Source organism: Phodopus roborovskii, unplaced genomic scaffold, assembly GCF_943737965.1.
Source record: "Phodopus roborovskii unplaced genomic scaffold, PHOROB, whole genome shotgun sequence".
Lineage (NCBI taxonomy): Eukaryota > Metazoa > Chordata > Mammalia > Rodentia > Cricetidae > Phodopus > Phodopus roborovskii.
The window spans coordinates 3990621-4016931 of NW_026126721.1; the positions used below are offsets into that span (position 1 = coordinate 3990621).

General features: G+C 41.1%; 1 protein-coding gene across 2 annotated transcripts in view; it reads right to left on the minus strand.

Annotated features, from left to right (window-relative positions):
* Nucleotides 1–338: 338 nt before the first annotated feature.
* Clcn4 (chloride voltage-gated channel 4) overlaps nucleotides 339–26311 on the minus strand; it is a 68061-nt gene continuing 42088 nt past the window's right edge. For both annotated transcript variants that reach the window (XM_051174862.1, XM_051174861.1), the window contains exons 6-12: nucleotides 22980–23186; nucleotides 22785–22865; nucleotides 21786–22331; nucleotides 18939–19125; nucleotides 17498–17896; nucleotides 10763–10979; nucleotides 339–2793 (exon numbers count right to left, since the gene is read on the minus strand). In XM_051174862.1, the coding sequence (XP_051030819.1) occupies nucleotides 2703–2793; nucleotides 10763–10979; nucleotides 17498–17896; nucleotides 18939–19125; nucleotides 21786–22331; nucleotides 22785–22865; nucleotides 22980–23186 (1728 nt within the window). In that variant the 3' untranslated portion in view covers nucleotides 339–2702. The remainder of the gene's footprint in view (nucleotides 2794–10762; nucleotides 10980–17497; nucleotides 17897–18938; nucleotides 19126–21785; nucleotides 22332–22784; nucleotides 22866–22979; nucleotides 23187–26311) is intronic.

Below are 26311 nucleotides of genomic sequence, written 5' to 3' on the forward strand. Positions count from 1 at the left end.
CTGCTAGATTAGAGGGGAACTATGTCGTTTTGCTGACCTTTCTTTAGTGATGCTTCCACTGCTGCTGTGCATTGCCTTTTAAGCTACCTATTCCTCTCTCTCTCTCTCTCTCTCTCTCTCTCTCTCTCTGTCTCTGTCTGTCTCTCTCTCTCTCTCTCTCTCACACACACACACAAACACACACACACACACACACACACAGACCATGGGGGTTGGGAGGCATAGATTAAAGAAGACTAGGCTATGACTAATACTCTCCTTTCATTAGAGACCAACTCTGAGGGGAGTCACCTGGGCAAAAGAGGGGAACCACATGAAGTAATCTTTCACATTTAGAATTTACAGTTCAGGAGAATTCTGCTTCATCTATAAATGTTCCATGCAAAACTTAATAACAACCCTAATATTAGGATCTACTACTTACTTTTTACATGCTGTGAATGAGACAATGAACTTCATTCTCAAACCAAGGCATAAAATCTCTACTATTACCTGAATATTGTCACACTGATGTGCCTACTTAGTGTTATTTCAGAAGAAGACAATAAGTAACAGACACAAATAGTATTCCACAGATGTCAGCATGATCTGACTTAAAATGTTTGCTTTTCAGACTATATATTACTTGTAACAGTAAGAAGATTCACAGAACCCATTTGACACTAAGACTTTATTCAAAATTAAAATTCCTATTAGGCCTGAGCAATGGACTCAGCTTAGGAACTAGTTCTTGTCTCAAATGTGAAAGAATGGGTAAGATGCACAACATGTTATAAGAATGTTTGGAGGGATGTTTGGAAGGATTGTCAAGGATGTGAGAGTGAAAAATGACACAAAATACAATAGTAGGGACATGATGATGGAATTTAATATGACAGATATATTCCCCTCCCCAAAGCTAATCCTCCTCCCCTATTAAGAGAATCGAAATGTCATTCAGAAAGTAATGTATCTAGCTAGAATTTTTCCTTCCTGGCTCATATATATCAAGGAGGACAGGACATGTGACAGAATTCCAGACAATGGTTTTATGCACAACATCTCTGGGAAAGCTTATCTTTCCAAGAAACACACATTTCACCTTGTCACTTGCCTCTTCTCTCTTCCCACACAGAAAGTGTACATCACACCTGGCATCTGGGCAACAGTTTTACAATAAGCCAAAGGACAGAAAAAAAAAAAGAAACTGAAAATGAAATACCAGAAGAATTAGGGTCTCTGGAAATAGTATGGAGACAGTTCTGGAGTGGCCAACTCCCAGATTCCTTACTTAGACTCACTGTCAATTGTACTTTCTGTTACGTAAAGTCAAGTGCACATGTACCTGATGTGTCAATAGCCAATGACATTAAAACGATGATGGAGGGAAAAGTGAGAGGCAAAGATGAAGTGAAATGGCAAATGACATAAATCTTACACAGATCACACAATGGACCTAAAACACTACTTCCTTCCTGCAGAAAAGACAGAAGTACTGACTAAAAGAATAAAAGTCTCATTAAGTTCTAATACAAAGGTACCCAATGCTTCAATTGGCTATATAAAATGTAACTCTGTCCTGTGCTGTGATTGCTATTATGAAAGTACATGCTTAGGCATTAAAACTGGACATTTTATATCCTACAGAGAAGAGAATGGAAGAGATTTAGAACCAATTTACTGTTTCTCTTGTAATCCATTTGGAGGAGTTCCCACTGAGAACTCATATGCCTCACTCTAATCATGGCTCTAGCTGAAAGACCTGAGAAGAAAGTTAAGTAGAAACACTGGGTAGCTGGGTGTTTTAGTATTGCACATGCTACTTGGAAAAAAAAACCACGCTACAGCAATTTGGGAGCACACAGGCAATAATCCGTGGCAGGTGCTGGACTAGTCTAGGTATCAAATACACAAGTAACCATATAAATAAATGAAGCCAATGCTTTGAGGTTGCAAATCAGTGATGAGGCAGGTGTCCCCTCAAAATAAATATGTGTCCCCTTAGATGAGAGGAAGGTCCACACAGCACTATATGTTCCAAAAGTTCACTGTCAAGTCTCAAGTTATTGGTCTCCTGTAGAAAAACGGTTTCTTCATGTTCACTATGGTGGGCACCACTGGTACTGGTTCAGACTGATAAAGAAGCAAGACAATGGGCTTGAGAAGAAAAGCAAGGAATGACATGGTTATGAGTAGACCCATCAGGGTCTGCTTGTAGCTCTCACTGTGTCCAAATTTAATTTTCTTTTCTGTTCCAACAAAGTAAGCACAATATCCTCCCTATAATTCCTTAACATGATAGCAAAATTTTAGGAACCAATATATAGCAGTGGCATGCTGACATCCTTCTTTGTCTTTTAGACTCAAAGTTTCACATATACTACTCCAAAATCACAAATATCAACCTTGAGTGAAGGGACCAAAGTTTCTTGTCCTTGTATAATTCATGTCACTTACAATCTTCCACATGCTCCCAAAGCAGTTAGCAAATGCATTAAGAAACATAGCTTGGAATTCATAAGTGGTTAGGTTATAAAATGCCTACTAATTTATGCTTTTGCCTTTTTAAAAAAATTTCATCCTTCTCCCCCTTCTTTCAAACAAGTATTTCATTTATGCTGCCCTCAGCAGATGGTCTTTCACTGGGATCATAATGTACCATTTGATTATTTATTTAAAAATTATATAGTTATTGGTCTTCTCAAAATATTGCCGCCTTATTACTAATTAAACATGATGGATTCAGGGTCCTGGTTTGCCATCTGGGCCATGTGTCTCAGAACATCCTTTTTTGTGATGATCCCAAGAAGTCTCCTGGAGTGAAAACAAAACAGAAAAAAAGAAATTAGCCTGACAGAAGAGACTCATGACCAGGCTCAGGGGCAGACAAAATTTCCTAGCTTCCTTTGTGGTTAGGCAGGACCAATAGAATGAACTCGAGCCAATGGCCTGTGTGCAAAGGTGGCAGGTGCCTCTCTCAGGTCTCCTGTGCAGTTCTCCTCTCTTGTACTCTTCCTCACTCTCCTCAACTGGCATCCAGGGACAAGGGAGCCAGGGGAAGGACTCTGATGCACAGAAGACTGATACATAAGCCACTAGATTTAAAGGTATGGATCCCTGAGTGACTGTGGTGAGGATCCTGTACCTGCAATCTACATAGGAGGTAATAAGTGAGAAAAAATAGTCTTCTTTGCTTGTATGTAGGTTCCCTATGCAACCCATGCCTAGAACTTGTAGTTCAGGTCAGACTCAAACTTTTGATCTCCCTGCCTCAGCATCCCAAGTGTAGAATTATAAGGATGTATCATTATGCCTAGCATAAAAAAATAAATGTTTATTACATTAGCCACTGGTACCACAAGCTTGTTTGTTCCATAGGCTGTGAACTGACAGTGACTGACACAATGACTTCAATTTTAAGATTGTAATCAATTTATAAAGAACTCTCTGAAAGCTATTGTAACAGCATGATTACACCATAGAAAGTCCAACTATAAGAGTTTGCAGAGTGTAAGAAATTAAGTTAGACATGATAGTGTATGCATATTAATACTAGTACCAAGTAAGCAGAGACAAGAGGAATGCCATGTATATGGGGTTAGCCTGACCTACATAGGGAGCTTCAGGCAAGTTTTGCATACAAAGTAAGACTGTATCAAAAAGAAATTATTCTACTTTTAATTTTATGTTACTGGCTCAATAAAGTACAATATATACTTCTGACCAAATACACACATCATATCCTCTTCCAAAATTCCATTGTTTTTAATTATAAAAGTGTCAGTTTCTGTGGTCTGTTGTCTGTCTGTCTGCCTCTCTCTCCCTCCATTTCCTTTTGTTTGTGCATGAGTGTGATCACACATGCACATGCAAATGCATATATGTGGTTTTGCACTTGTTTGTTGTGAATGTGTGTATCAAGGCCAGAGGTCAACTTATGGGTCTTCCTCCATTACTAATCACCTTGTTTTTTGGAGACAATCTTTCATTGTACCTACAGCTCATTGATTCAGCTGGGCTAGAGCCAATGACCTTTCAGGGACCCTCCTGTTTACTGCTCCTTCTACTCCTTGACCAGTGCTAGGGTTGCAGATATGCAATACCACATCCAACTTTTAATGATGGTTTTAGGGTTACAAATTCATGATTGCATAGCAAGCACTTTATCAACTGAGCCAGGAGTCCAGTCCTCAGGATTGTTAGTGTAGGGTTATCTGAAATGTACAAACCTAGGAGCACAGCTCACAGAGACTAGGATGTAAATAGAGCTCCCTGGACGATACTGTGCCCATTTAAATAGAAACTGGGATGCAAATAAGGCTCCTGGATGATACTGTGCCCATCTGAACAAACATTCGTGCCAACCTTGTTTTAATTGTTTCATTAAGTACTTAAATATGTTCTGAGGGACCAAATCATGACCTGTTGGTGAAGCAAATTTTTCTTCAAAGACAACGTGAACAATTTGTTTGGAAAAAAACACTCCATTACTGGATTAAGTGTGAAAATAATAGTTTGTTCAATCTCCATCACAATGGGAGAAAGGGATCAGGAAGCAAGCTACAGCAGCCTCTGTTCAGAATTATGGAGCAATAAAAATGACAGGCCTCCAACTCATGGGGCTGTGTATGATGATGACAAACCAAAAAATAACAAATCACAGATACAATACATTGCCATTTAACTCAAGCCTAATTTGCCCAAATCATGTTGTACCAGTAGTTAATAAGAAGAAAGCTGCATTTGTCCAAAGGGTAACCATGTCAGGTACAGTTGGTGAACAACTCAGACTGGACCACACTGGAACTTAAACAATCTAGAAAATGTGGTATCTTTCTGGTGTTAGTTTCTTCTTCTGTCACATTAAGGAAGTGAATAAATACTGTTCCCTACACTCTCTGTCACAGGAACATCTTTAGGAGGGAGGAAAGCAGCTAGAGGGCCTTCTAAAGGCATGCTAGACAGCAACTGGAGGGTGGGTGTTTGAATGGGTTAGAGCACAGAATTGTGACTCTAACTCAAGCTGCTCAAGCTGCTTTGAGCTCTATAATTCTGGCCATCGTGTGTGTGTGTGTGTGTGTGTGTGTGTGTGTGTGTGTGTGTGTGTGTGTGTGTGTGTAATGGCATATATATCTGATATATATGATAACATATATATGCTCAAGGCAATCTTCCTGACTTAGGTTCCTGTGTGTTGGAATTACCAGGCATAACATACCACACTCAGCAAAATATATGTCTGCAATGCATCACAATGCAGTACAATTGAATTGAAGCTGTTTAGTAGATCAGAAACGCTGCTCTGCCAAATCAGCCAAGCTGACTTGCAATCTTGGAATCACTCAGCCTGTACTGCTGTAACAAAATGCCATAGACATGGTGGTTGAATTAAGTGTAAGATCAAGGTGCCAGCAGGGCCAGTTTTTCCAAGGCTTATCTTCTTGGATGACAGATGGTTACCATCATGTTCCTGCTGTGTCTTCATATGGCCTCCTCTCTGTGCTCTCCCTCTTTTTAAAGGACACTAGTACTGTTGGATTAAGGATCTAAGAAAATGGCCTCATTTAACCTTAAGTTTTAGTGCCTCTCCCCAAATAACAGCCATAAATTAGGGTTAGGGCTTTACTATGGAAATTTAGAGGGAGACAATTGAATCTTTGCCAAGAATCCAATTGCCTGTATTGGACAATTGTGATAAAACAATTCCCTGAATGCTTCCCTTTCCATAACATGTGAAATTATAAAACATGTATTATATGTAGAACTGACTTAAGTGAACTTAGTGGGTTCTCCATATGTTGTTCTAGTCTTTAAACAACCTTATGGAACCAAACATTGACACTCTTCTTGTAATGGTATGCTGGCTTCTCTTGGGAAGCTACCCATGAGTGTGACCACCGCCAAGGGAGTGAAGCACTCTGGACTTCTCATGTAGGAATGGACATGGCTTCAGCTAGTACCTCCTGAAAATCCTCTTTTCCAACTCAATTATCTCAGTTGCTTGGGGATCAACTGCCATAATAAGGGCCCCTGGATTCATTCAATGAGAGGTAATGATTTTCCCAATGGCACTGTTACCCAGTATGTGGTCAGTCACCATGCTTCAGTAGAAATATCACCGCATCGTCAAATATTGCGCTTGGGTCTTCAGAGTCATATGTAGCTGTTGAGAATACTCCAGAGGCTTGAGACATATCACAGGCTTACATGACCCAGGTAAAGAAGACAGTTTTTTTCCCTTGGGGGTCAGATACAGTTTGTTCTCATTCTGCCAGTACTAATTAATTTCAAGGATACAACAGAGCTAGCAAGGAGATTTGATGCTGGAAGAGATCACCATTTAAAGCCGACTGGGAGTATTCACTGAGGATCCCTTCTAGATAGCTGTAGCTGAAAGACTTCTAACCTTGATCTAGATGATACCCTCTACTTTTTTGAACTCCATCAAGGCTTAACTCATGACTTCTCCACTTTGATACTAGTGGTAATTGGGCCATTCTTTGTAGGGAGTGACCTGTCTTGTACATTATCCAGATTATAACTGTTACTTGCTAGTGCCACTGCTTCTTGCCCCTGCCCCCCCACACAATTGTAATCACCAAACTTTCTTCAGATACTACCAAATGTTATCACTTATTCAGACCCATTTCCAAAACTAATATGGAGGGAGGAAATGACTAAATCAATAAAATGAGGGACCATATGATTAAACAACCCCATTCCAGGTTATCTAGTCAAGAATACTGAAAACATGTCTGCTTAGCAACGTACACACTAATTTTCTTTCACAATAGCCCCAACTGGAAACAGCCCAAATGTCTATCAACAGAAAAATGAATATATGAGTGATAGCTTATCCATACAATTCAAAGGTCTACTGTCACTAACAGCATAGGGTACTGACACAATCCTCAACAGAGACAAATCTTGAAAATACTATACCAAGTGGTACAAGAAGGGCCACACAGTATATGACACACATCAATATGACATATCCACAAAGCTAAAACAGTAGATCAGTGGTTGCCTAGGACTAGCACATGAGGTGACATCTAAGGGATACAAGTTTTCCTTTTAAAGTAATGGAAATGTTTTGGCTTTGATGGTGATGATAGATTCAAAATTCATTTTGTATTTGAACTACCTAATTGTACATTTTAAATAGGTGGATTACAGGTTATGCAATTATCTCAATAAAGCTTTAAGAGAGCCAGAAAGATTACTTAGCAAGTAAAAGTGCTTGCTGTGAAAAGCTGAGCCTGGGGTTTGATTTCTGGGACCCAAAAGGGAAAAAATACATGATGCAGTAGCATGCACCTGTAACTCCAGAATTTCTACAGCAAGATGAAAGACAGAGAGAAGAATCACCTTGGATGCTTATAGAGAAGGCAATTTTAAGTACACCGCAAGAAAGGAACAGGACTCTGCCTCAAACAAGACAGCAGGAGAAAAACAACTCTCAAAAGTTGTCCTCTGGCCTGCGCACATGAGCTCTGGTACACATGTATTCATACTCACTCTCTCCCAAACATATCATATGTACATTCACATACATCTCTTATTATTATTAATAATAGTGGTGATAATTAAATTATTCTTGTTATCATTATAAAATAATAGCCATAAAAGAAAAATGAATCAATAAAAATAAAGGCAAGCCCACCTCTTCATTCTGAGGTTAAAATATGGTGATAGAAATAAAGGACAGATGAAAGCATTCTAGTGCAAGAGACCATTAGCCAGAAGTGGAAAAGCATGCGTATTTGCAAGTGTTAGGAACCTGGAGTTCTTTCAAAATCAAGAAAAAGATAGCTATGAAGCTCATAGCATGTAGTTATAATACACTGTATATATATATATATATATATATATATATATTATATAATCAAACCATGATCAATAACTAAATCTAAGCAGGTCAGCTCACGGGGACAGAACATTTCTAGTTGCTCTTTTGTTAGCAAGGAACCCACAGTTGACCATCTTCAACATGTAAACAGTGCTTCAGCTTAACTACCTCACTCAGCTTCTGCCACATATTTTATTTGAAAACAAAGATCATGATAAATACCTCTGAAACATCCACCTTGGGTGATGCTGCTTAAATTGGATTCCCTATTCTTTATTAGATGACAAGGTATAAGAACTCTACCACAGAATCCTGTTCCCAACCCTCAAATTTTCATTTCTTTTCTTTTGAAATAGGGTCTCACTAAGTTGCCCAGACTGATCTTGAACCCACTCTGCAATCCAGGCAACAGGTAACCTTGAACTTGTCATTCTCCTGTGCTAGCCTCCTGAGTACATGGGATTTCAGGTTGGAGCCACTAGGCCCAAGAGACATTCATTTAATGAATATTATTTTGTGGTTTGAGTGTGCATCATTTGGGTATATATCCCAAAGTGGTATTGCTGAGTCTAGAGGTAGATCGATTCTCAATTTTCTGAGGAACTGCCATACTGATTTCCCAAGTTACTGTACAAGTTTGCACTCTCACCAGCAATGGAGGGATGTTCCCCTTTCTCTACTTCCTTTCCAGCATAAGATGTCATCAATGTTTTTGATCTTGGCCATTCTGACAGGTGTAAGATGGCATCACAGACTTGTTTTGATTTTCATTTCTCTAAGAGAGTTTCATTTTTAACACTTTGTGTGATGCTGGGCATGGAATTCAGGGCCTTGTGCACATATTAAGTGATATACCACTGAGCTACTTCCCTGGCCTTCTGTTTTAAAACCCCTTTGAGCCTTCTCCAGTTCTCAGCCACAATAGATGCTCAGTAAAAACACTGACTAGGTTAATATCTCCTTGCAATATCTCCTTGGCCACTATCAATTACAAAGTGATGAAACTCTATACACATACCCTTTATGTTTTATTATCTTAACCCTAAAGATAGAACCTAAAGATTGAACATGGCTCATGGGAAGCTGAGGCAATAGGGTCACTGGATCCCAGAATCTAGGGGCCAGCCTGGACAATTTAGTGAGATCACTCCCGTTACCACCACCATAACTAAAAACAACAACAAAAAATAAAGCATTTATCATTCTGAAAACCTCTTCATAAAGTTCTGTGACTATAAAGTCTGCAAGTTAGATTGGTTCCAGGAGCACTGAGGAAATACATGTTCTAAATCTGTCTTGGCTTTTAGCATAAATTATGCCCTGACCTGCATCGGCAAAACATCAACCCAGAAGGAAGCAACATCAAACCGGACAGCCTTCATTAGTAGCAGTAAACATCCTATTTGATTTAAGTCAAGTGAACTCCAGCTTTTTTGAGTGGTACTCTGTGATAATACAGTGAATTACAAATAGCCAGTTTTATGACAAAGGACCTAAACTGCAGACTGGAAGAACTGGAGTCTTCTGAGACAGCTATGCTGTCCAGATCCCTCGGGGGATGGAGGCACCCAACAAGAATGAGGGAAAACTGATATGATCATCCAGACTTGTTTTCCCTTTCTAGAACCTCTAGGAGGAAAAAGGAACCCAAATTTGATCTTAGTACTTGAAGGCTTCTTAGATTCCAGCACTCTGTGTACAAAGAATCTCTGGTTCCTAGTCTAGTTTTATGAATACTCTGGGCCCTAGGCCCAGAGATAGCCTGCAGACAATCAGGTCAAGGGACAGGCTCAGACTCTCCTCCACTAGAGCAGGGAAGGCACATGGCAATGGAACGCATCAAAACCATGAGCTGGCTTGAGTCAGGCCTGGCTGAAAGCCCAAGGAGAAGATGAAAGGCCCCACAAACAAGGATCCCTTGCCAGCACTAACGTATCAGCATCTGTATTTGTTTAAAACATGTAGAGCCAGAGAGAGAGGGAGAGTTGTTTTCTCTTAGAACATTCGGAGCCAATTTCAGCACCCAGATCTTCACAGGAAAACTTCATGGGGCTCCATGAGGTATAAGTGGGTATTGTGGGCAGAATTTCCTGACTGAACTGGAAATTCCAATGATAACTGACATCAGACTATTTTAGAGGAAAGGAGAAACTGCTATATATACACTTGACATGGCCTGGGCAATCATTGCAGTGTTTATTCCATGTAGGAAACCCAAGTACACATATTCATTCAGTGTTTCTCAAAGTGGGATTCCCAGGAGCTTGTTAAAAATTCCCCTTCTCAGGTCTTACCCAAGACCTCACAGACCAGAAGTCCTGGGGTGGAAAGTGTAAAAATGGGTTTCACCTGGACGTTTATCCTCTATCTAGGAAGGACACTTCAAATGTGAGAAAGTAGAGAGCACCTCTGAAATCCATGGGCAGTGTGATCTCAGTCTGAATGAGGAAGATACCTGTCCTGCCAATTAGAAGTTCTCATCCTTTTTAAATGATGTAGCATTGATGAAGGTTTTGGGAATTTTGTACCTAAGACGATTTTCCCTCTAATGCCTGTGATTTGATTGCTGTTCCTTCTGGCATACTACAATGGTTTTGAGGAGCACTTATGTCACAGAATTACAGAACTAGCTGTACCTATTCTCTAGGCCAAGTGTCACATAGAAGAAGAAACAAGCTGTTCTTTAGCTCTTCCCTTTGACTCAAACTTCAGACTGAATACAGGCAATAATCTAGCCTAGAACACTGTAGTCTTGCCTAGAAGTTTCTCCCTCTTCCCTCTGCTCAAAATTCCCAAGTCTCATGTACATTTTCATCTCAATACATTCATCTCATCTGTCAAGGACTGGCCCACCCCAACGGACCATGAGTTCCTTAAGGGCAGACACATTAAACCTGGCCATAGTGCACTCTCTTTTCCCTTATGGTTACTCACCCACTTCGTGTCACCAGGCATTGCCGGAGCCCAAGTTTCCGGAAGATGTCCACGACTGTCTCCATGGGGGTATGGTCAGTGACAGTGAAAGGGCTCAGGTTCAGAATGCGCCTCAGCTTCAGTGGATGTGGGCTATTGGCAGGCAACTCAGGGGGTTCCTCTGTGAAGTACATGATGGAGTTGCTCACAATGCCTTCTTGTCTCTGTCTGGCATTCTCTAGAATAATGTTGAGGGGAAAATGATTAAGCCACACACAAAAATATTGTAGTTAACTACACCCACCTGCCCTCACAGCATCTCAGCATCTCACAAAGAAGGGTTTGCAGGGCAAAAGGCCCAGTCATAGCAAGTACTTCAGCCAAACATCTGTGAACCTGGCATCCTTCTCACATGCTGTGAGAGAGGGACCCTGCTGTGACAAGAATGTTCCCTACCAACATGATGGGCTCCCATCAACATGGCCCTTTGCAGATGTCCACTGTACTCCCCTACACTCCAGAGCAGCCCAAATGACCAAAGGCCCTTCATCCTCACTTTTAGATCATCTTATCATAGGCCCACATTTGTGAGGACAAGAAACCACATTTCACTGCCCAATAACCTTAGCACATTGATTTTTAGAAATGAGCTTACAACTGGCCTAAATGGCATTATGAATCCTAGAGGTATGAAAAACCAATAAGACTTGCCCAGGCTCACAGCCCAGAAATGCCGTTCAATCCCGAATATGACCCTTGGGACCAAAGAAATAATGCTAGAAAAGCTGCTTCTCTCTGCCTCTGGCTTCTCCTCTTTAAAATGTGAGATTTCAGAGATTTCACAAAGAAAGACAGTAAAACTGTTATGGTAGCAATTAGTCTATTTCTGTCTGTAGGCAAGGCCATCCAAAGCTGAAGAGAAAGTAGGGTAACCAGAATTCATTAGAAATACAGCTTAATGTAGTGCTAGAAACCCAAGCTATTTTAAGTCACACATGAAATAAATCCATTGGTCCCAAGGTATTTCTTCAAGGCCATTTTCCTTCTGTTGGAATTTTAATCTTCCTCTTAGTTCATGGGAAAAGGTTAGGGAAAAAGTACAGCAGGGCCTGCCTTAAAAATGAATCCAAGTTTCTATAGTACAGTCCTTACCCTTCTCAAAGACTACTATTCACCTATATTGTTCCTTCAGAAATAAAATTCTTACTGCCTCCTCTAAGACCATTTAGTGCAGTAGAGCACTCTAATGGAAAACTGGCAGCATCAGAGGTCAGGCTGAATCTGGAAGGGGGGGCTCTCTTGTAAAGAGGAAAGGAGGGCCTGCTGGGCAAATGCCTGAACATTATATGGGTCAGGTTGAATCTGCTTACATCAAGGGGATGTAATTCAACCATGGGATGGGATTCAACCACAAATTTGATGGCACTGACGTACAACATGTTTTCAACTGCAGATCCTACACAATCACCACTACAGGCACTGTGCTCTTGTCTCTTAATCCAAAGGGTTCTGTCTTAAAGCTCTCAGGCACAGAGGCCATACTCACTACATACTTATTTGCTCATTTCCACAAACCAATATATTCTCTTAAAGTCCCACATAACACAATTTCCATCCACTTTAACAATCAAATTGAACATCAGGATTGGATCAAGTCACAACCCTTAATCAAGAACTGATCACAGGGATTTGCCAAGCCTCTCGTAAAACCATCCAACCCAGTCACTTAAATAAACAGCAAGCTCACGTTTCCTCAGAATCTATTGATACTGTTTGAAACCTTGATAATAACGGATACCCACTCAATGGCATCTTGCTCACCAGTGTATCCCTTGTGCCAAGACAAAGTCAAAGCATACAGTAGGCATAAAACATTTTGTTAAAGATTTCTCTTTGCTGGGTGGTTGTGGTGAACTCCTTTTTTGCATACCTTTAATCCCAGCATTCAGGAGGCAGAGGTAGGGGATCTCTGTGAGTTCAAGGCCAGCCTGGTCTACAGAGAGAGTTCTGGAACAACCAAGACTACACACACAGAGAAACCCTATCTCAAAAAAAAGATTTATTTTCCTTTTGATTTGTATATGTGCGCGCGCGCGTGTGTGTGTGTGTGTGTGTGTGTGTGTGTGTGTGTGTGTGTGTGTGTGAGAGAGAGAGAGAGAGAGAGAGAGAGAGAGAGAGAGAGAGAGAGAGAAACTTGTGGAGGCCAGAAGAAGGTATAACTCCTCTAGAACTGGAGTTACAGGAAGTTGCGAACCACTTAACCTCGGTTCTGGGTACTGAACTTGAATCTTTTGGAAGAGTAGCAAGTGTTCTTACTTGCTGAGTTATCTTTTTATCCCAAATACAAAACATTTTTGTCACATGCATGCATATATGTATGAATGTCTAAGATCTACTAAATGCCAGTGTAGCTGTTTATCTCACAGAACAGAGCCTATTTCGTGGAGGAAGGAGGCATTAAAAAGTAATATCCAAGGGCTATCCACCACAAGACAAGGGTTTTAAATTTTAGCTAGGGTCAGATGTCGATCTGAGCTGTATTTCTTGCTACTCATGGTGACAATTGCTGCTCCCTTCAGAATGGCTCTCTTAGGTCACTTTAAAACCAGATTATAAAGATTCAATAAGGCTTCAAACTCTAGAGAAGGAGGTGCTATATATATATATATATAGTTTTTGACACAAAAAAGACAGGAAGAAAATGCAGTTACTATGATGGCCCTGTTTAGCAGTGGTGAGAATGAAGGTGCCTTTAAAATTTTTCCAATTTTTTTTCCATAATATAAGAGTTCGTATTACTTTTAGTTTGAAAATTTAACAAAAATTTCATTTTTTAAATCTCTGAGAGTTCAAGAATTACATGTTTCCCCCCCCCCCGATGTTTTAATGTAGATGGCTTCATCGTAATATTGTACTAGATGTACTCTTGGTAGACACAGCTCCTTTAAAATGATCTATTATTTGCTCAACCTCATATTCTACTTTCTAGATACAATAATGTCAGTTGCAAAGAGGGTAATTTTTACTGTGTTGGTGACACGAATTTCACATAATGTGATATAACATGAACATTTTAAACATTAGAAATAAGCAAACACCCAATAAGCCTGTGAGTGGCTTCAGAGCAGTGACTATTACCTGAGTACAGTTTTTGCCCCACTCTCAGGGGAGTTCAGTAATGTCTACAGGCCCTTTTGGTTGTCACAAAAGGGAAAGGGGAAATGCCACTGGATTTTTGTGGAGAGAGAGCAAGGATGCTGTTCAAAACCCTACAGTGCACAGGACAGCCTCAAACACATGCAAATGTCAGTGGTATTAAGGTTAAAAGCCTTTACTTTAGAGTAATTGTTTCCAGTGAGGCAATGCTCTATCATCCAGTTGGTTAAGAATGCTCCCATAAAAAAAAAAAAAAAGACACAATTAACAAGAAAGGTTAAAATGGAAAAAAATGGAAGCAACCACTCTCGTGCTAAGTAGCAGTATGACATGGTTTAAAGACTACACAGAAAGAAAAACAGATTATTTTATAAAATACTATCAACCAAGGCAAGGATAAATCTTACACATTCCATGTATTTTAACACTTAGCAGAAAGTAATTAACACCACTATTCCACATGACCATTTCAATAATTAACAGTGCCTCCAAACAGAAACCTCAACACTTACAGAGTCTGTCTGGCAAATCTGATGCCTATCTTCTCATTCAGTCTTGAAGGTGGATCCCTTTATGCAAGTAAGCATCTTCCATATGCTGGAGAATCATTATTAAGTCATCCACCAGATGAAAAACCTGAGAGTTCCCTTAACTCTTCCCCAGAGCTCTAACTTTCCATTCCTTTAATCATCGCTGTGGCTTCCCACTGAGTACTCTTGGAACCTGTACTTCCTTAATTGCAGAAGCCAGGACTTGAAATGCCTGAGCCCCGCAGAGTACAGAAGGATCTTCATATTTGCAAAGAGTAATGAGAGGTAAAATCCACTTGCCAGGAGTTTGAACAAGAGTCACGCAACAGGGCCCCATTGGCTAATAAACTCTGATGGCCATGGGTTGCTGTTAACTATCACTCTCTAATCTAAAGGTAATGGTTGTGCTCTGGCATCCCAGAGATGGATTATGAATCATAAGACATAATACACATATTTGTGAAAACACTATTATGAGATCCATTACTTTGCTTGCTAATGTAAAAAAGAATATATTTTTTTTTTAAGTTTTAGAAGAAAAGAACAGAATGGAAGAAAATCCTTATTATCCTCATTTCTCATTCTTTACTCATGATAACTTTCTTGAATGTTCCTTGCAAAAGCTCTGCTTCCTAATCCCCTTAAAAGTGAATTTGGCATGGGAGAGTTTTAGTAAAATGTTTAATGTCCTATCTTGATATTCTCACAAGGGCATAGAATTCCTCAAATACAGGTCCTGAATCTTACCACCACAATGTGGTGATCCCTCCATTTCCAAGCCTTAGGAAAACAGCTTGTCTGATTCCCTGGAGCAAAGCACCCCTCATCTTTCAGCAAGCCATAGAAATAGAAGCTTCTGCACTATAACAGGCCTAACTGAAAGCACAGAAATATGATTTACACTGCATGGTGCCTCTTCAGATATTCCAAACATAGTTTCTGAGAGGGTGCAGGCTTGCAGAGCTTAAATTTCTTCTCCAACCAGTAGATGTCAATTATCGCTTCCCACTTGATTACAGTAATGGATTTAAGCAAAATTAATAAGATGTCTCTTAGCAGGTGTGCCTGGAGCAGCACAATAGGTAATGGATTGTGTGACATTTATTACTTCAGTTTCTAAACTCAACCTTTGTGTAAAAGATTGGGGGGGGGGTTGAATGCATTTTAAAGGCTGCTGATTATATTATTTTAAAACAAATCTGACCCTACTTAAACAACTTCTTAATGATCTTATTATTTTCTAGGCAGTGTTTACCCCTCAAGGCACCTCCCCATTCCAAGACAGGACCTACATAAAAAGAAACATCTCTGAGCCCTCACACAGGAATTTGCCGTTGTACTTAAAATGTAAACTCAAACTTTGTTTTCTGTGTGAGCTAACCATTAAAGTTACAAGGTACTAACATTTGGAAAGCTTTAGAGGAAGATACCTTAAATATATTTTAAGCTATTTAGTATGGGGAATGGGTGTTAAAAATAGAAAAGGAGGAGCCTGGAAAATAGGAACAAAGGGCCAAAGAATGAAAGAGTAGTCTGGTGAAGATGTATACATGCTGAGGTAATCAGCAGGAAGAAGAAGATCTCATTGTTACACCGCAGGAACATTCTGGAAGGTGTGGTAGAACATAACACTGGCCCATGGTCACGAAAGTGCCATAGGCTTGACTCCCATGTAATACAGGGATAATTCACAGATCATGGAGCAAGACTGCTGGTGGGCAGGGCTTGGTATTTATCATGAATGGGAAAATGGGCTACGCTGGCCCTCGCAACTGCTTGCATCCTGAGGTCCTAGAGTTCTCTCTACAGCTCTTACCGAGGTCTACTTCTTGCTTCCCGTCCATTGCAGCCATCCCTGTTACAATGGATCCACAGATTAGCTTCCTTCAGCAGCTAGTTTTTGGGACACCCCAACTGTATATCTGTTACCCAAATAAAACAGTTTGAACCTCAGTTCAAACACTAGGAAAACATAATCACATCGAACTAATTCCGAGTGATGCTGCTTATAACCCACGTGGTCCCCTAATTGGCTCAATTGAAAATAATGGGAGAGATTGTAGCAAAGATTAGTGCAGTGTTGAGTGAGGGAGAACTCCCCACTTCAGTGGGCTGACTATGCTACCGGAATGGCCACTTTGACATAAGCTGTGTCATTCAACTTTGTTCTCATAGCCTTCCTTTCTTTCAGTTTAGTCAACAATTCCTTTAAAACTATAGCAGCAGCAGCAGCAGCAGCACACCTTCCAGCAGGAATAGACCCCCCAGTGACTGCCTGTACCCATAACAACCACATTCTAACCAGGAATACCTACCCCAGGGCTTAAATTTAAACCTTTAAACCTTGGCTCTTCACAATGTGAGTTGGAGGCAGAAACATTGGCATGCCTGGGAAGCTCAGAAGGAATATAAACTCTCAGCCCCCAGTGGGCCAGTTCAATCAGAATTTGTATCCTTGTTTTCCATTTTGGTTTTTTTGAGACAGGGTTTCTCTGTGTAACAGCCCTGGCTGTTCTGGAACTCACTCTATAGACGAAGCTGGCCTCGAACTCAGAGATCTGACTGTCTCTGCCTCCTGAGGGCTGGGATTAAAGGTGTATGTCACCATCTCCCAGCTTACAATCTGTATCTTAACCTGATCCTAGGTAACAAATATGTTTAAAACAAAGCTTCGAAGACTCTGACTTTTTAACATAATTTTTCATTAAATTATAATGAATTTGCAATATACAAATACATAATCTTAATGAGTGCACTATAATTACTTCATTTCCACCTCTCCTTCTCCCTTTCCAACTCCTCCTATATTCCCCTGCCATAGCCTTCTCTAAATTTCATGTTCTCTTCTAAAGTTTTTACGCATATGCATATACTTATGTACACATACATGCAACCTATTGACTCTAAATAGTGTTAACCATATGAGTACAGGTTTAGGACTGACCACTTAGACTTGAGTGACGTATTGGGGCTTGTCAAGAGAGCCCCTGACTTAGTGAACTCCCTGGGACCCATGTGCTGATTCTAGGGCCTCCAAGGGAAAGGTGAGAGCCTCTCTGTCTATACTCACTTATAGCCAAGATCAGCTCTCGCCTCTGGGCAAAGCCGATGAGGCGCTCCGAGTCTCTGGAGACCACCACAGGAAAGCCGTTGTAGTCTGTCTCCTTGATGAGCGTCTCCACGTCCTCCACGGTCATGCTGTCCTGGGTGAGCACCGACAGTGGTGCTTCTCCCCTCCGTGGCCGCATCACATCCGTGGCCAGAGTACGGTGGGTGAACTCATCCTTCACATCCAGAAATGGGTACCCATTCAGATGGATGTGGGCTTCGTAAATCCCTTCTTTCCCAAAGGCATCAGCCACCCACTTGCTGGTGACAGCAGCTGCCATGAGGGGCACAATATACTCCAGACCTCCAGTCAGTTCAAACATGATGACCACCAGTGACACTGTCATCCTAGTCACACCACCTATAACAGAAAAGCAGTGAGATTTGAAGCTCAGCCACAGGCCCAATGAATGTGTGATTTGTGTGAACAGACAAGCTCACAGACCACAATTTCAGCCCTAGCAGGGCTCTCCAATAAGAACTTTCTGTCCTCCTCATACTTGGTCCATGGAGTCAGTCCCACCCACATGATGCCTGGGCCCAGGCTCTGTTATACCCCACTTTGCATTAGGAACCTGTATCGCCTGACAGGGAGCTCCACTCCAATGAGGGATATGGGTGTCTATTCTCCCAGGTCATGTGCCTGGCCCTTTAATGACTGGATCCTATCAGACTATCCAGGTTCCTAATGTGCAAGCAACTCAGAAGCCAAAACGTTAGAGGGATTATTAAAAATATTAGGTCAGGGGAGGGGAGGGTGGTCAGGGTGCATGTGAGGGGGCAGAAAGGGTAAGTGGGAGGGAGGGAGGGAGAGGAGGGGGAGGGAACTGGTATCGACATGTAAAATAAAAAATAAATTAATAAAAAAAGAATATTAGGTGGGACAGGAATCAGGCTTTGAATCCCTAAGTATTCAAAGGCAATTGCAACAAAATCCTACTCCAATAAAGTTAAGCCAGATTGTTTTAACCTCAGTACATGAGATATTTGGGGCTGAGCTATCCTGTTATCAAGAAGGTGCTATGCTTGAAAGCTGAGCAGCATGTGTACCCTCTACCCACTACATACAAGTGGCACTTAAAGTTATGATAAGCAAAAGTGTCTCCAAATATCATCAGAGGTGGAATCACTCCTTGCTGAGAAGCCATATTCTAGATGGTACAGCTGTAAGACAGTAGAGATTTCATTAGCCTGGGTTCTGAACAACTGGACAGAGGAGAACCACACGCACACGTGTGTCTAATAATACATGAACTACCAAGATGTAGGAATTTGCTTGTTACCAGAGCATAGCCTAATCTTATCCCAAATGAAGCCAGTGATCAAGTCCATCTCTTCTTTCTTGTCTGACCTCTAAGGCAGAACAGCACCCTGCCCTCTCCCTTCCCCACCTATGGCTGTACCTAGACAAGCTGCAGCTCCCACCATCGCATAAAGCCCTGGTGTGACGCAGTCCGCTCCAGGCCTGCACCAGTTCCTGAAGATGATCCAGTCATGGTGATGGTAGGCCAGCTGCTCCACACCGATTCCCACCATTCGGCCTGCCATGGCTCCTACAGCCATGCTGGGGATGAAGAGGCCTGAAGGAATCTCGAAGGAGCACACAGAGAAAAGGTAGCCTGAGGTAAGGAGGCCCAGTTCCACCACCCAGGCCCAGGGAAAGTGAGAGTCCCCCACCCCCACATATTTGCATGTGGCTTAGGTCTTCAAAGGAGATCCAGTTCTTCAAAACAAGTAAGCTGGGAAAAGGTGAGGCAAATGAGTTAACCTGCTCAGTTGCTTAGTTGTTGAACTGTACTGCAACTCAAAAAGAACACAGTTTGACACTTTCATTTCCTCCCCTTCAAAAGGCAGCCCCTTTGCCTGCTGTGCATTAAAGAGTGATAAGCTTCACTGCAGATAACATCCCAAGCATGCATCTGTCACTTGAGCCTCTCACCACTTTCTCACTCCCCTGGCTATGTCACTCACACTGGCTTTGAAAATTAAATGTCAAGGCACAGCAGGAAAATAGTTGAGAAAGGCCTTCAATTGCTCCCAGGTAAAATAAAGAAACCAGAGTGTATTACAGTCACCATAGCTGTCCTGGGTCCTCCAAAAGCTTTTCAAAGGTTTAGTAGCCTCTTCAAAGGGTGCTGGCTGGACACTTATCAGACAGAGAGGGGACACAAATGGACTAAGCCCATTTTCCAAGAAGTGTTTGTAGTATTTTCCAGCCACCTTAGGGGCAGCAAGGAAGCAGACTGCATGGCCTAATAGTAGTTGGTAATGGTGAGTTTTCTATTTTAATAATGATCATGCATGTGCTACAGAAGCCCTGACTCCCCATGGTCAATGAGAATCCATGAGCTTGGAGAGCTCACAGCAGCTGCTCTTCTCACCACCTCAGCAGCCATCAATCTGAAGATAGAGACGGATCTTTAACCTCACTGCAGTGAAAGAAGAGGCAGCCTCCTGTGCAATTTCTAGAGGTTGGAATACCTTTAAGAAACTGTCTCTGAGTTTCCCTTACTCCACAACATTGAATCCCCATTAACTTCAAAGTAGGCCTTTCTTAGTAAGCACAAAGGGTGCTGATAGCATCTTCCTTGGATACAAAGACTAACTCCTTTGATAGAAATTGAAGAGTAAGGGTGAGTCATCCATTTAATGAGTTCTACCTGTCCTGTGCCTTATGAAATCACCATTTCTGAGAATCCATAAAAATAAAACATTTGTAGAATACCACATAACAGTAGTAATGGCCACACATATTAATGTTTTGTGAAAATTCATTAAGCTGTGGCCAACTCTGTATGAATGGTATATTCTGATATGTTTTTACATAGAAATAATGGTACGATTCACAACAGCTAAGAGGCATAACCAATCCAAATGTCAAACGGTGAATGGATAAAGAAAATGTAGACTAGAATGAAATACTACAATAGTGAAATGCTCCAATAAAAGGAGTAAAGTATTGGAAAAAGGTACAATATTGGATGAACCTTGAAACCACAACACTGAATGAAAGATGCCAGACACAAAAGACCACATATTCTATTCCATTTACACGAACTATCCAGAATAGGTAAATTCACACTCAGAGAAGACATGGAAGGCTGCAAGGGCTAGAGGAGGGGAGGATGGAGAGTAACTATTAATACAGTGTCTTTGGGTGAATAAAAAAAATGTTCTAAACTAAACAGACAATGGCTATGCTGTATTGTGGATGTACATAACGTCAATAGTCTCTATACTTTAAAATGATCAACTTGGACAGGCATGGCACTAACATCTGTAATCTCAGCATTCTTGAGGCAGAGGCAGGAGGATAACAAATTCAGAGACAGCCTGGTCTAAACAGTGAGACACCACCTCAAAGAAAAAAAGAAAGCAATAATGCCTCAGTGCCTTTGGAGAAATGTATGGCTAGGCAGAGTTAAAACAGTGCTCAAACCACAATGAAAGAACCTGTCTTCTCTCCAAAATTGGAAACATGTGCTATTATCCACATCTCTCAAATGATAGCAAGAAAAGATGTATGCAAACAGTCCATGCCATCAGCCTAGTTAAATCCAGGGAGTAATTACTCTGTACCATCATGATGATGTAGCACGTAAGCTGCTCAGTACAGATTCTCTAAATGCTGGCTTTGGGTGTGTCTCTCCAGAGCCATGTACCTTTCAAGGGCATCATTCTGCTTTGGGTTCTATACCTCTCAGACCTAATACATTGCTCATGATACAGAAAATGTTCAAGGGATGTTTACTGACTAAAATGGAGGTCAAATTGGGCTTTATGTGTCCACTGTCTGCCATCACTCACTCAGCAAGTAAATCTAAGCTTCTAAGAAGGCAATGAGGTGACTTGGTATCCAGCCCTGTATCCCATAAATATCTTATAGAGTGGGTTGGTCAGACCAATGCACCTATACCAGATGTGGTGCCACATGCATTTAATACCAGCACTTGGGACACATTGAGATCTCTGTGAGTTCAAGGTTGCTCTGGTCTATATAGCAAGTTTTGGGCCAGCCAGAGTTATATGGTGAGACCTTGGCTTAAAAAAATAACTTAAAAGGAAAATGGAAATAAAATCTCTATTGCATACACTTGCTGTTTAGAGAACTATTTCCTTTTGATTAAAAGAAGAACAAGCACATTCAAGAAAGGTCAGTGTTCCTCTTCTTCGATTGTAGTTTTATTCTGGAGAATAATGTGCTATACCAGAAAAACATGCCCTCCCCACCTTCTTTCCACTTTACTTACCTTCATGCCAAAGGTAAATATAGTAATGACTATTTTGAAGATCAGGGCCAAGGCCAGCTGCCACATGGCTGTGTAAACCCCAACTCCAGCTGGTCGGTCTGGAATGTCATCTACAGGCCGAGTCATGTTGGGGTCATTAATATAGTCACAGAGCTGGGAGGACTCAAGAGCCCCACAGTCATTAAACAGCTCAGAAATGAGCTCACTGGTGCTCTGGCGAGTATACGGATTGGGATAGGCAATGATGGCAGTGATGGCTGTCACCACAATGACCTCCAACACTGGATACTTCCCGAGCCTGGTAGTTTTACGCCTCCTGCACCAAGCAATGTTGCAGCGTGTGAAGAGGGTTCCCCACAAACCCCCAAAGACTCCAAGCAGTATGAAGGGGAAGAGTTCAGCCATATACCAGGGCGTATGATACTCCACATAAAAGAGGACCAGGCGGCTATTTCCAAAGGGGTTGATGGAGCGCAGTGTGAAGGCTGCCACCAGGGCTGCGAAAAATGACCTCCACAAGGTTTTCAAGGGAAAGTAGTAACTGACCTGAGAAGAAAAAAATAGAAAATCAGAGAAAGGACTGCTCAGAGCCTTGGGTGAGCAGCTAACATTTAGCACTTGGCATAGAGATGAGCTAAAACAGAAAGTATATGCTACTCATTTTATCAGTTTATGTTAGTTGTGACCAAAAAGCACCAACAAAAACACTTAAGGGAAGTAATGTCTAAATGTAGGCTGGTGAGGTGAGTTCTGGATACAGTTAGGTGTTTTTATATCCCTAGCATGTCAAAAATTAATAAACAAATAACAAAAGTGGGATAGCTTTAATCAAAATGTGTTTTAGCTATGTTTGGAAGAGAAATAGAAGGCATGGGGTATAGTATTCTCAAGACCCTGAGTTTTGTCCCCAACACCATAAAAATGGTAAAAATTAATACGTATACATATCTATATACAATCATAATATTGTTCTTGTCAAAGGAGTCCTCCCAAACTCACCTCCTCCAGACTGAAGAGCACACCTCCTATGGGAGCACCAAAGGCCACAGAGACACCAGCAGCAGCTGCAGCTGAAAGCACCTGCAAAGGAAGAAATTAAAGGTGAGCTCTAGGGATTATAGTGCAGGTGGGATGATGTAGGAAATCCAAGAAGTTATATCCCCCGCCAGTGGAGGTAGGAGGGAGCTAGCTCACCTCACGCCTCTTGCCCTCATTCTTGCTATACTTGGAGAAAAGGCTGCTGAAGAAGTTACCACAGCAACAAGCCACATGCACCAGTGGCCCCTCTTTCCCAAGACTCAGGCCAGAGGACACAACCAGCACCAACGTAACAGTCTTGATTAGCAGTGTCCATTTTCCCAAGTAGCCTCTGATGATGAATCCACTCAAAATAGTCTTTATCTGAAACAGAAGACGAGGGTGAGGGGAATGAATTACATTGGTCCATGGCTGGGAAAGAAGATGCAATGACTCTGAACAAAGCTAATTCACAAGGATGGGAGAATAGTTCCATTCCTTTGCCTAGAATTTTGTACTAGCAGAAGTTTGTATCTTATTACAGTAGCCCTCTTACTCATGGAGATACACCCCAAGATCCCCAATGGACACCTGAAACACAGATTATGTCAAACTGTACGTATACCATATTAAAGTTGAATTCATAAATTAAGCCCAGTAAGAGGTTAACAACAAACCAGGCAATGGTGGCACACACCTTCAATCTCAACACATGGAAGGTGGAGGCAGGAGGGTCTCTGTGAGTTTGAGGACAGTCTGGTCTACAAAGCAAGTTGCAGAACAGCCAGGGCTGCTACACAGAGAAACTGTGTCCCAAAAGAGAGAGAGAGAAAGATTAACACCAGTAATTAACAAAATAAACCAATTACAACCAAAAATATGTTTAATGTTTGCTTGTTGTCAGCCTAATGTTAATGCCTTTTTTCATTTTAATTAGGCACCTAAAAATTTTTGCAATTAGAGTGTATATTGGAAGTATTATAGATTGCTTTTTTTGTGAGCTGGAGGTCTTACCATGTTATCCCGGCTGGCCTGAAACTCACTACATGAACCAGGCTGGCTTTGAAGTCAGAGATTCACCTGCTTCTGCTTCTCCAGTGCTGGGATTAAAGGTGTGTGCCCAGCTATAAATTGCTTTTTGATAATTTTAGCATACAAAATAATGGATCTCACTATGCTGTTTCCATATGTATCAATCATATAATTTGTTCCTGTTGTCTCATATCAAAAAGGACTCTGGGTACAGATAGAACTACTTACCCCTTTGCAGACTTGCTTTATTTTGTCAATGCCAAACAATGGCTTTATTCCTACAAGTACATTTTAGTCTTTGCCTAGGATTCAATTGGATGTCAATATCTATGATGGACTTTGGACACTGAAATCTACTCCACCAAGTGGTTCAGTACTTTTCTACCTCCAACCTCTAACAAATTGGACTAAAAGAGAGTGAATGTTTACCACTGAGCTAGCAACTTTCAAGCCCTTGATTAGATTCATGAGATACTAGGTCAGTTAAACAAATTCCTAGCCAGTTTTCCCAATTGTATGCTATGTTATGGATTAATGTTTTCCCCATTCAGTGTCATAACATAAAAATGTCTTCTTGTGGACATTAGTCTGCCAAGTAAAACAACTCCTCAAGCAGCAAACACAATGCTTCTCAACCTCATCAGAATCACTTGGCAAACTAGAAAATATCAAGGAGTAAGTAGCTCTCCCTACAGAGATCTAATCAAGGATTAACTTTCCCTACAGAGAGCTAATGTATTTGCCCAGAGATGCAACCAAGTCAAAGAGAATTTACAGTCACATGATTCTAAAATGTTCTGCTCCTGGAAAGAGTATCACAAGTATCCCTAAGTTCTCAATATTTAAGGATCATCACTGAAACGTTTTTTCAGTGCTTACTTGAATTGTTTACTATGTCAACTTTGTTGATTTGGGGAGGTTATGAGTGGGCTAACGCCCACATTTTAAAAGACTATGCACAGGATTCTTTTTCATCTCAAGATTATGAAAGAGGCCTCTCTTACCTTTTAACAAGATAGGCTTAAGACAGGATCTGACCATGTAGGCTAATCTGACCTGATTATCCTGCCTCCACCTCCCCAGTGCTGAGATTAGATGTGTGCAACACAGAGTCTCTCAGATAATAGTTTCTCTCTTCTCAATTTGAGAAGGAGAGAAAGAGGATGAGGACAACAGAGAAACGGAGACTGGGGAGGTAAGGAGAGAAAGACAGGAGAGAGAGATCCATTTTTTGTCTGTGAGCTCCTTTCTACAGAACATATTGTACTCAGACAGTATTTCTTCAACAAGCTTTTAACTACTCAGATAAACTAGTTGTGGTTAAACAGTTATTTAACTAGTGGTAGTCACCTGTGCTTTGGGAATATCAGATCTCTAATATGGAAGGGATGTCTGATTACTCCTGCCACAATCTAACCCTTTTGCATTGCCTCAAATAAAAATATCTATAATTTTTGTCAGTTAGTTAATATGGATTTGTATCCTGGGGTACATTTTTAAAGCATAATACCACTTAGAAAATCACAAGCATCTAAATTACCCAAGCCTCTGCCAACAAAGACATGTGGTGAATTGAACAATGTAATAGATATTTTGTAATTCTCTAAAATGATTTTATAAAATTGTCATGATCCAATTAAGAACTAAAGGAGGCAGATTCATTCCCAGGAGATGCCCAAATCTAATTACTTTAATTTGAATTGCTAGAGATTAAAGCAAGCAGGGTTTTAGTGAGATGTACTGCAGCGACTCTCACTTGGTAGTGTTACCCTTTCTGATTAATAAACATTTGTGTTAATGCCCATATTTTGTAAAGAAGAGAAATCAGTGAATTTGAGAGAATGCAATTTCTTGTCTAGGTGGTAGTGAACACTCATGGCCTTTTGGAATTGAGAGTCCCAAGAAGAACTCCACCTTTCTCCAAACTCTAAAGTCAAGAAACCACAAGTGCTAACTTCTGTTTTATTTGTGTGTGGTATGTGCACCTACGCCTTCTCTACCACTGTCTGCTTTTCCCTTGAGGCAGGGTCTCTCACTAAGCATGAAGCTTACTATTTCAGCTAGACTGACTGCTCAGTGAGTTCCCAGGACCTGCCCATCTCTGTTCCTCGATGCTGGGGCTACAGGGATGTGCAGCCATGCTGAATATTCAAATTCAAACCCTCATGCTTGCACAGCAAGCATATTTACCCATTGAGCTAACTTCTCACCTCAAGCGTTCATTTTCAAATGTGCCTTACAGAACTTATACAGTGTATTTACTACACACACACACACACACACACACACACACACACACACACACACACACACACAAATCTCTAAAGTAGCATTTAAAATGTTTATAGTGGGTACAGTGATGTGCATCTATAATCCAAGGCAGGACTCATGAAGTACAGATTAAAAGATGAAAAAAGGTTCAAGGCCAGCCCAGGCCACGTTGTAATTCCACAGAGTTAGAGCTATATAGTGACTAC